This window comes from Falco punctatus (genome assembly GCF_963210335.1).
Source record: "Falco punctatus genome assembly, chromosome: 2".
NCBI lineage: Eukaryota > Metazoa > Chordata > Aves > Falconiformes > Falconidae > Falco > Falco punctatus.
The window spans coordinates 1,742,299-1,753,639 of NC_137581.1; the positions used below are offsets into that span (position 1 = coordinate 1,742,299).

The 11,341-nt window shown below is 49.2% G+C and overlaps 1 protein-coding gene across 1 annotated transcript; it reads left to right on the plus strand.

Moving 5' to 3' along the window:
• Positions 1 to 1,346: 1,346 nt before the first annotated feature.
• Positions 1,347 to 9,231, plus strand: MRPL48 (mitochondrial ribosomal protein L48). Its single transcript, XM_080375597.1, has 8 exons — positions 1,347 to 1,616; positions 2,483 to 2,535; positions 2,868 to 2,905; positions 3,799 to 3,884; positions 4,638 to 4,810; positions 6,429 to 6,531; positions 7,344 to 7,433; positions 8,946 to 9,231. Exons 1-8 carry the CDS (start codon positions 1,596 to 1,598, stop codon positions 9,018 to 9,020), a joined length of 639 nt encoding a protein of 212 aa, XP_080231723.1. The 5' UTR covers positions 1,347 to 1,595; the 3' UTR covers positions 9,021 to 9,231.
• The last annotated feature ends 2,110 nt before the right edge of the window (positions 9,232 to 11,341 follow it).

The following is an 11,341-nucleotide window of genomic DNA, read 5'->3' on the forward strand; positions in this document are numbered from 1 at the left end:
CAGAAATGCAGGACAGGCCCTGGCAGGGTGGATCACGGAGCAGAATTAAATGCATGAATCTAGTCTGCAGCAGAGTTGCCACGTCAATGAACCAAATGAACTGGAGAGAGAAAGTCCATCATGAGCACTGACAGCTCCAGCTAAAAGCAATTGAAGCAGCCATCAGTCAGCAGAGGTAGAAATCCTGGCTTGAAATCAAGTTGCCAGGCAGTTCCTGCCCAGGATGGACAGCTCTAAGACAGGGGCTCAGAAAAATGGGCAGGAGTATTTGCCACACAAGAAGGGGGAAACTGGGGCCAGGCAGGAGAGAAGAGAGTGGGGAAGAGCCTAGGAGAAATGAAGGTTTGTATTGGAGATGGCCTGGTGAAGATGAGGAGGGCTGAAGAGACAGGAAGGGGCATTTTACAACAGGATGGGTTTTCCCAAGCCAGCTCCAGACTACCAGGTTTGGGGGGCACAGGGCCACACAGCACCCATCTCTTCCTACCCTGGTCTGCCAGGCAGACCTCCTTGCTCACCTCCTCTTCCACTGGGAAACACATGCTGCAATTCAGGGAGGTCTCTTGTCAGTCCATCCTTCCTACAGTCTTCCCACTTAACATTTAAGGAAATGCCTCAGGCAGCAGCTGGGATCAAAGCAGTGGCAGTAAGGCAGGATCCACTCTGCCCTCAGAGGGAGCAGTCTGCTCCTGAAAGGGGTGTTTGTCTTTGCTTCCCTCTCAAGCAGAAAGTGTGTCTGCATGGGGCCCAAATACCTCATGCTGACACACTCCTTCATTTTTAAGGCCTGTGGCGGCCTGCCAGCATGGACACAGCCAAGCCTGGCCCATTACACAGATGTTGTCTACAGGGTAAGGTCCAGCCCTGCCTCTGCAACTGCAAAAAAACCACCCCCTTTGCAGTGCCCGTGCCAGATGGCAGGGCCAAACCAGGCAGGTTTAGTACCAGACCGTCTGGCCCTGCTTCAGGCCTGCACACCCAGGCCAGCCCCAGCTGCCCCCACACCCCTCACGGCCTGTCTCCAGGCTAGAGCTGGGGCCCGCTGAATCCCCGCCTCGGTCCCACAGCCAGCAAGGACAACATGAGCTGGCTGAGGATTCACCCTCCCCTGAAGCCCGCTCGGTCCTGGCTGCCCTCCGGGCGCCCTCCACCCCCGCTCCCCCTCACAGCGCTCCCGCTCCGCGCTGACATGGCCGCGCAAGGCGGGGCTGCGCAGGCCACACTCAACATGGCCGCCGTGCCGTTACTCGATGGACGCGGCGAAAGGCCAATCAGCGTGCGAGAAGCGGGCGGATGGGCGGGCCACAGCTAGCAGGATTGGCTGCGCCGCTCGTCCCCGCTGGGGGGGGTGGAAGGGCGGCGCAGCGGGGACAAGGTGTCCGCCATTACCGGCCTGCCTGCCTCCTCCTTCCGCAGGAGGCCGGCGCCTGGCGGGCATCGGGAGCGGCGGAGTTGTTCAAATAACGTCACCCTCCCCGGGAGCCCCCAGTAGGCGGGACGTGGGGCGGGAGCCGTGGCGGCCGGGGCGGGGGAGCGCCGAGGCGCGGTGGGGGCACGCTTGGAGCTACGGAGGCGGCTCCGCCTGAGGCGCGGGGATGAGCGCGGCGCTGCCGAAGGTACCGGCGGTCCGTGACCGGCTGTGGGGGGACACCGGGCCCGGTACTGGGGGAAGAGGGGACTGGCCCGGCCCCGGGGGAGGAACAGGCCTGGCTGTGGGACTGGGGACCTGTGGGCCAGGCCCGGCCCTGGGACTAGACGGGGGGGGGGTTTGTCTCGGGGGGACACGGCCCTGGCCCTGAGTTAGTGCTCTGGGTCGCCTACCGTGGTGTACCTGGCCCAGGGACACCTCCCTACCCCTTCTCAGGCACCCAGGGATCACCCCAGCCACACAGGGTCCATTACAGCCCCCCCACCTTGCCACAGCCCTCGGGGACCCTCAGATCCCTGCGCCTGCCTGTCACTCTGGTCGCTCTTTGGGGACGGCGCTAATTATTTCCCCTAGTTGGCATGATGTAGCTCCTCCTGCCTGCCAGGTCCTGGTGACAGCAAAGCGCTTTGCTTTGCGCTGCCTTGGTGATGGATGAGCTGAGTTTCCCTCCATTCATGTGGAGCTGGCACAAGCACGAGGGTTGTTGACATGACTCTTGCAACCTGAAGGCGGTGGAACCATGCGAGGGATGAACGTGATGCGTAACTGCAGAGAGGAGAGCCTCCTACCCCAGCTTGTCAGATCCTGAAGCAAAGCGAGGGGATGCATGAGAAAGTTACCACAGTCATCATCCTCCTTCATCCTTTTCTTCTGAGTTGTGGTGGTATTCTGGGGAGTGATAGTGGGTGGAGGCTGTGGAGAGGTTGGGAGGGTTACTAGTATGTTCACAGGGTCTCAGGTGTTGCTTCAGTTGGGTATATTCTGGGAGGCGTCAGTGAAAACTCCCTGAGTACCTGCCATACTCTGCATTTTGACCATGGTGGCTTATTGCAGGTGCTGTGCTTGAAGAAGGGAGTATTGCTAAAGCAGGTGTTTGTGCTCAGCAGGTGAGAGGTCTGAAATCAAACCCAGTAAGTAAACCACGGTATAAAGCATGAAAAATACTAGGTCACTTCTAGTGACAGTGTCAGAAGACGTGCGTGACAAAAAAAGTTCTTTTTGCCAAGGAAAACCTTTTAATTGCGGAGGGAAGACTTTCAGCTGGTGTCTGGGAGCTGGAAGGGCTGTAGGATGTGCAGAAAGCTTTTTTGCTAATGGGATCTATCTGTGCCTGAGGGATTTGGGGTGTGAGCTTTTGTTCAAGGAGATTGGCCAGCTATGTTGTGTTTCTGCAGGTGGATGAAATCAGAGCTTTTAATGATTGTTTTGTTTCCTACAGAGCAGCAACACCCAGAGAAAGCCAACTGTGTGCTGCAGGTAAGGCCTCTTATTAATGTAATAAGCTTCATTTACTGAAAGCGTTACACATTTGAGCATTTGCGTCTCCTTTTGATTTTTTTTTAGCCAATTTTGGATTGGTTCATAACCTCAGCAGGTGCTCTTCCAATTCCGTACCTTTTTAATAACCTTTTCTTCTGTTGCCCTGTTTTGGCTAAGTAGCTAGTACTAGTCATGGTGTTGTGCTGTAGAATGAAACCAGCCAGATGCTATTGACTGTATTACTGCCCAGGAGCTGTCTTACAGCCCTGTGAGGTCCCACTTTAACATTTATTGAGCTGGTGGAGTCTGCTGTCACAATTTAAAATAGAATTAGATTTTGATGTGGAGGCAAAGTGTAACCAAGTGGTTTAGATCCTTGGTATTCAGTTTCTTTTTGCTGTTCTGAGCTTTGTTTATTAAAACAAGGGTTATTGAGTTTGAACAGGACTGGATTTAAAATCTTAAATTTAATATTTAAGTGGGGCTCAGATCCATTGTAGTAACATCACTGCTGTCGCATAAGAGGAGACATGTAACATTTCATCACTGTCCTCACCATCCATTGGTGCTGATGAGTCTTTCTTTTTTTTTTTCTTTTTTTTTTTTTTATTTGCCTGGGAAATGAGTCACTCTTGATCTCTTTCTTCCTTCTTTGCTGCTTGCCATAACCAATTGTGAATTTTAACAGTCTTTCTGTGATGCACAGGCTGCATGCATGGGGCAGAGACTGGCCGCAGTGTTAGCGTGCCTTTGCCTTCTGTCAAAGAACTGAGGACAAATTCTTGCCCTCAGTGTGGGTTTGGGGCTCTCAAAGCACCCACTTACGTTTGCTAAGAGAAGGGCTGTCTGCTGTTCAGCTGGAAACATGTTTGCTCTGCTTTGATTTTGAGGTGATGCACTCGTGAGTTGCCACAGACACTACAGATCCCGTCCTACGCATGGCATTGGGAGGTTTAAATACCTGCTCCCAAAGGAGGTATGTATAGGAACTCCCCTACTGCTTGCTTTCAGCTGACCCATCTTTTTACAGTCTGATTTAAGCATTGGTATTACTAATTCCATGGCTGATTGATCATTAAAAAGGAATAATGTAATCATTTACTGCTACTTCTCTTGGTGAAGAGTGTTATGTCACATGAAGTACCCACTCACAACACTGCATAAATACTTTCTTTTGTCTGGTATGTTCTTGTTAAAGAGTAGTTTTGGGAGGGAGGAATGTCTTCCTAATGGTGAATTTAACACCCCAACTTCAAATCACTGCAGAATATTGTGAGCAGGTCTTATTTGCATTTAAACTTTTTACATTCCCTGAAATTTGGAAAAATGACAATTTTTGAGGAAGGAGGAAACAATAACTCATCTAGACAGCTGCCTTGAAGGCAGGAACTGAAATAAAAAGCAGTTTGTTTTTCTGCTCCTTTTTTCCTCTGGAAGGAATTAATCATGGTGTGCACGTATTTTCTGTGTGACTTCTGTGGTGCTGCCATCCAAGAACTGAACTGCTCAACTTGAGAACATCTGTTAAGATAATGTTATCCCAGTTTCGTAGTCAGGGAAAGTGAGCATAGACAGGCTGTGGTATGTTCGACATCGTTCAGTAAACCTTTGTCAGAAGAGAGTACCTCTAGTGTGGTCTCCTGTGTGGGCAAGAGTTAATGTTTTACGTTTCTAGCTTTGTTCAAAACAGACATGCTTTCTATTTTTTTTTCTTTTTTTTTAACTGCAGGCTCCAAAGAGGAGAAAGGACAGAGTGCAGATGAAAGAGATAAGTGTTGGGACTGAATATGAGTATGGAGATGTCAACATTCAGATGACTTCCTATGATATGTGTCTCGTGGAGCATTTCGCTCAATATGTACATAAACTCTGCAACCGACTCTCCATTAAAGTGAACGAAAGGTACGAGGAACGCTGCTCTGTGTTTGCCATCTCTTGTAGATGATGATAACTTGCAGACAAGGGCACAATCTGATCTCTGATAGATTCCCACATGTAAATCCAAATCTTCTGTCGTCTTCCTTGTGTTCTCTTTTTGTGTGTCAGTACAGTTTTGGATGCTTTATTTGTATAAGAAGACTGAGATGGAGTTTTTCAGGTGCTGACTGAACAGATCTCAAGGAAAAAATAGCTGTTACTTTTCATTCCTTTGAGAAAAAAGCTTAAGCCTGTGGGTGCTGAGCCCGGGAATGTAGGTTTAAGTATTGCTGACTTTGGCTGCTGTTTTTTCTTTATAGTGTTTCATCCAAGCTCTGTGCATATATTGTGCAGTAAGCTAGCGATACCGATTATACAAACTAGAATGACCTTGGGGAACCCCTAAACATTATGGGAGAGCTACCTGCTACTTAAGTTTAGTAGCAGAGGGTGCTTCAGTTGCACGCTAGATCTCTGAAGCAGGTGTACCCCCGAGAGCAGCTTTGCTGGTTTTAATGCAGCTGAGGAACGTGATACAGTTCCTTGGTATGTATGTAGTGCACCCAAGGAGCTGTAGTCACTGGGAAAAGCACTGTGTTGCTGTAAGGAATAAAAACGCTTTAAAAATTCAGAGAATCCTCACTGTCTTTAACTGTACCTCTGAGTATAAACACTGGTTCCTGCTCATGCCAATTAAAACTCTTGGTATTTTTATGTTCATGCACTTTGCTGAACTGTCAGCCGTGGATCTGAAATTCTCTGTCCATCAATCAGTCGCTTGTAGTCTCTCCGTGATGTCTTTTGCACCAAATGGCACTAAAAATCGTGACATGTTGGTGACTGATGGGTGTTTGTTTTGAGAAGGATGCCTGGCGACACTTAAGAAATTATAATGGTATCAGCAGTGACGTGCTGGAGAGCATCCGCAGAGAAATCCCCCAGCCTGAGACCGTTGATAGCACTTTCAGCTTTATTACCTTGTATCATACTTGTGCCCCCTGGGATTGGACTTGGTGTGCAGAGCTCAGTATGTACAGAAAGAAACTGTTTGCCCTTTATGAGCAACAATTGTAGGGTAAAATGTGGGCGGTAAGCTGTAGCCTGTTGTTATTGGTGCTGTAGAAATGGAGATGGGGAGGCTGAGGTCTCTGAAGTAATGCTAACCATAGAGCAGGATCTGATCCAGTGCTTGATTGTAGTCTTCTTAAATTCAGAGGTGAAAATAATATCTTCTGAGTGGTGCATTGCAGCAGTGGTTTTTAGCTTTGTTCCTGATGAACAGATTACAAAGCAAGTCAGAACTGTTGCTGTAAAGCTCCCCTTCAACTATAAAAAAAGTTTAAAATTTTCTTCTCAGGCTGGTGTTTGTAGCTGAAACATTTTTTTGCTGGCAGTCGTACTGCAGGCTTCTCCCTTATCTCTTTCCAGTAAAACACCTGCCTTCTGCCAGTGCTTGATTTGCAAGATACGTTGTCTGCATAATTAATTTCTCATTAAAAGTTAATCTCTTTCCACATTCTCCGCTGCTGGAGGTGGATTCATTCCTGTAAAGTAGTGCAAATCTATCCTCCCTGTCCTAAGCGCTGACCTGTGGTTCCTGCAGCTACGCGATGCCCACCAAAACCAATGAAGTGCTGTTCTTGGAAGAGCGAGGTTCCAAAATGCAGCTGGATGCCATCCTCACTACCCATCAGAGGGTTGTCCAGGTACGAGCTGGCGTTTGCTGATAGTGCTGCAGCTCTTGTGCAGCACCTCCCATCGCAAGCTCTCCAAACCCCTTAACAATTGGAATTAAGTCCCTTGAACAAATGAAAGGTGTCATTTGTGCGTAAATTGAAACACAAAGAAGTCTCATGAGATGTCTTGCTAAAGGTTGCTCGGAAAGTAGAAGCAGAGGAGGGGTTCACAGATTATGTGTTTCAGCCAGAAGATCTATTACCTATTTTATGCACAATACTTGATAGAGGGGTGGAAAAGTCATGTTTAAGGATGAGCAATTGCACAAACTTGATGAAACTTCAAAATATATTAGTATCAAGGCCAGCTTCAAAATTGTAAAACTGGTTGAGGTAAATAAATATTTCTCCTAAGTGAGTTTTTCCTGTCTTATAACGTGTTCCCTTGCTATATGCTAAACCTCTGCTGAACTACGTTTTAAACCTAAAGGTAGAGTTTTTCTACTGGAGAGAGTTGACATGTGTTTAATGTTGGGGTTTGTAGGTTTGCGGTGGAAGTCTTTGTATTAGTCTTACCTAAACTAAGGTCTTCATGTATGGCTAAGTCTCTTTGCATGCAGGCAGGGACGGGAAGCACAGCGTTCATGGAGAAGAGCAGAAATGAGAGCTTTGGGCTGTGCTGTATGCAAGAGGCGTGCGCGTGAAGCAGAGAGTGCTTCTCTTAATGAAGTGGTTGAGGGCCACAGGCTCATACTGAACTGTACTCTCTTTCTGTGCCGTTACTACGAGTCCATTTTGTATGTGGTGTTCGGCTCCTGCAGCACTTTTATTTCTTCTTTTAGATCAGAGGGTTGAGTTCAACGTTTGCTCCGATACTCTTGGAAATCATTCAGAGCAGTCAGCCTGAAGGGGTCCATCTCTTAGTGAAAGAGGTATGTTGAATTTTACCAGTGGCTTTGCATTTAGGAAGCAGGTGTGGCGCATGACATGAATTTGCTTCGAAAATACAGACCTGGTCCTGAGGCTGCTGTCTGCTTTGGGCTTATGGATACCCAGGATCTCCCAGAACCAGGTCCTCACTTGGTCTGTGAAAAACCATTAACTCTAATTCTTGATGAGTGTTTCAATTTCCGTCTAGCCTCCTATAATTAGTGCTGCAGAAGGTACCTTCCCAGCCAATCCTATAGATCTGTAGGAGTTGGCAGGTTGCAAGTTGCTTTCCTTTGCTGCTGCAGATTCCCTGTAATTCAAAGGGAACGCTTTCCTTCAACAGTGGTTTGCCGCCTCAGATCTGGCAATCACCAGGAACTTAATGGAGCAGTTGGTAGCAAAGCTGAGACTGGAAACCCAAATGCTGTGCCCTGTTTTGATGGAATTTGCTCTGGCAGAGGTTCAGCTTTTTCTGCAGAAAGGCCCGACAATTTTCTCGGCATTGAGGACTTCAGGACAGAACTCCACTCACTGGTGAACCAGGCATAAGGAGATACTTAAACTTTGGTCATTTTACATACAGACAAAACAGTCCCAGGAAGCCCTGTTTATTCAGGGACTAAAAAGATATATTTTTTTTTTGTGGCTGGCAAGAGAAGGCAGCACACTAAATTCAAACATGAAAACACGGTTGGCTTCTTGGTGGCCTTTGAAGAATGTTTAGTGATCTCCAGCTCTGCAAAACCAGAAGGAATATGGGAGAAGGTCTCTTGAGTCCAGTAATCTTCTCTGCTTTGGTCACAGTCCCATCTCTGCCTTAGGGCTGCCGTTTCTCTCTTTTAATCTTAGCTGACGGCTTTGTCTCTGGAGGGAGAGCTGTGATATTGTGACATTGTACCATTTGCAAAGTCATTGCAGTCTGACGTGTGAAGCCCAGAGGAGAGACCCAAGCTGGCTTCATACAATTGGCAGTGCAGAAGAGAGATTAAAGCTTGGGGATGCTCCAGCAACATTCTGGAGAAAGTGGCAGGTCTCTCTTAAGAAAGTAGATGCTATGGTGATAGGCAGTGGCAGAGTTGGAGGCATCCAGTGGACTTCTTGAGCACGATGCCATTGCTAACTTTTCCCAAAGCAGTTAGCCAGGTGAGGAGGAGCCTGCAAGGCTGAATTTCAGAGCAGCCCAGGTGTGTGTGTGGCTGCTGTGCTCACTTGCTGCCAGAAGCATTCTGTCCTTTGCGCTTTACCCCCAGAAGCTGCTCCTGTTGGAGGCTGGATGTAAGAAAGGATCAGTTCTGCCACCAGCCTCCAGGTTGAGCTGCGCATGAGATCCTGCCTGCAGTGACTTTCCATCGCAGATTCCTGCTCTCTGGGTTCAGTGGACATAGAAGTTTTTTTCTTTTTCCGCTCTTAAGTGATTCTCTTTGGGAAAGGGTTTGTCACCTTTGATTTCAAGAAGTACTCAAGAGGTGATTCTGATTTGCTTGTTTGTGGGGTTTTTTTTCCTCCCTTCACAGCACACGGAAGCTGACTTCAAGAGCCGATTAAAGTCTCGACCAGAACTTGAAGAGCTGCTAGCACAGATGAACTGAGATGAGGAAGACCACCTCAACCGTCTGAGAGCTGCTCCTGGGAAGGCAAAGCTGCTCCTGGGAAGGCAAAGCTGCTCCTGGGAAGGCAAAGCTGCTCCATGGCTGCTCAAGCCTCCAGAAGGCAACTTCATGAGCGCTGATAACTACTGATAACTTGGTGAATCGGAAGAAATTTCCACTGAATAAAGATAAATACATGTGTTCATCTGGACTGATTTGTACTCTTAGGGAAGGGTGCTGCAATGAAATGTGGGGTTACTTATCTTCAGTTCTTTGTCTTCCTGCCTGTTTGCTTTTGGTGTGTGAGAATTTCTGCAAGTTTCAATCTGCAGAAATCCCTGCAAGTTAATAATAATGGTGTACTGGCAGCTCTCCCAGATGCTACTGATGTGGAAGTGACTGTCCTGCTCCTTTCTTCAGCTGAAGACTTGGAGCAATGCATTGTTCTCTTAGAGCTGCTGAAACCGGAGCTTTGCCAACACAAATGGAGCCTCGGAGCTGGGGGAGGGCTGGGGCTGATTGTCCCTGAGCAGCTGAACAACTGCTGCTTAACATGAAAAAAGCCTGAGAGGGAAGAGGTAGGAATTAGAGCAGTGTCAGGCAGCATATGCAGAATTTCTCCTTAAGTTCTAGTTTGCCCTTCAAACCATAAAGGATAAACATTCCCTTGAATCCCTGAGGTTAGTTTACTTTTTCCAACAGCCGTTTGGAAAGGCAGAAATGACTTGTGTCTTGAAAGGCCAAATCTCAGAAGCAAAAAGCAGTTTGGGGAATTGCCCAGGATGGTGCCAACTGCTTTTCCTAGGACTGCCATGTTTATTGCCACCCTACAAAACCCAGAGTCCCCAGGAACCACGTGGCTTTTGGGTGCACGTATGGGTGCCAGGTCGAATGGGTTGCAGCACCTGGGTGTTTGATTCAATCCTTGTTCTTTCGAATTCTGAGAGGCAGCTGGTTTTATTTAGGCTGGAGCCAGGTGACTCCTGATCATGCCATCCTGTTAGGAAGTATATTACAACCAAATCTGAGCCCTGGTTTGATGGATGCCAAGAGGAGGTTCTTTTCCTGCCCCAAAACTGGTTTGTTTGGGTTTTTTTTCCCCCCTCTTTCTTCCTAAGGAGCAGCCCTTTAAAAAACCAAAAAATACCTCATTAATTAGCACTCTTCCCTAAATGAGGGCTGCAACCCCAGATGTTACTTGTGGTCCTGTGCCAGTGGTGATTTTCGGCCAGAACCCAGCCCCTCAGCAGCCCCAGCACCCAGCTTCCTCGGAAACAGCCTGGAAATTTCCCCTTGGCAAAAGCCAGGGCACCCTTGCTTTCCCAGCCTACAAAACCCGATTTTGTTTTCTTTTTCATAGCTTATTTGCTAGGACGTGGTGTTTAGAGGAGCATCCCACTCTGTAAGATTCCCTTTTCCCCTCCATCCCTAATGCTCCTGGGGCTTCCCAGGAGATACATCCCTCCCAAAATCCTGTCCCATGGCAGACAGGGGGGAAACCTCTGGATGGCGCAGGGAAGGACGCGGTGTAGAAATCTATGGGAGGGTTGTTGACCTAGCCTGGGTGCCATGAACCCTCCCAGTTTGGGCTGGAAATCCCCATCTCGCCCCTCTGAGCTTCCAGTTATCCCCAGCAGCAATGGATGGAGACAAGCACTCTGGCCAGGATGATGAATGCCACCAGATTTAATTTCCCAACAACAGAACACAGATTTACCGGCACACCCACCCGCTTGAATAAAAAGTAATATTAAAAAAGGGTCGAATGATGCAGCCACCCCTGGGGTGCTGAGCGTGGGCTGGCCTGTGGTGCTGGGAGCAGGTGACTGTCACTCCCCGGTGGTGGGTGACGGGTGGGCTGGGTGCAGGCTGGGTGCCCGGTGCAGCTCCTCGGCACGTTGCCGCCGGGCCATGCAGTCACCGAAAGCCCGGACCTGGGGCTGGCAGTGTCGCCAGTCCTGCCGCGCCGCCATGCACTCCTGCAGCTCCCGGTGCTGTGCCATGCAGCCTGTCCGTGAGATCATGGCGTCCACCGGGTCCTCGGCCTCCTCGGCCTCCTCCAGCGGCTGGTGGCTCCTGGCATGGCCCGGCCTCGCCATGGCCTCGCTGGGCTGCAGGGGGTGGCCGGTGGCAGGTGCCTTCCCCTGAAGAGACCTGCATGGGACACAGCACCCTTTCCGGGGGGGCACCCCCCTCCCACACCCTGCGGGGGGTCCAGCAACCTCCATGCACCCACAGGTGGAGCTCAGCACCCCCTATTCAGCCCCCATGCCTCCATGGGTGCCCAGCACCCTCCCCTACCCGGAGCTGTCCATCCCCTC

Bases quoted from the DNA above. Each gene is read 5' to 3' on its own strand.
- MRPL48 (XM_080375597.1), top strand. From the start codon at position 1,596: ATGAGCGCGGCGCTGCCGAAG. The intron at 1,617-2,482 runs GTACCGGCGGTC...GGCTTATTGCAG, and splicing joins TGAGCGCGGCGCTGCCGAAG to GTGCTGTGCTTGAAGAAGGG. The intron at 7,434-8,945 runs GTATGTTGAATT...CTCCCTTCACAG, and splicing joins TCCATCTCTTAGTGAAAGAG to CACACGGAAGCTGACTTCAA.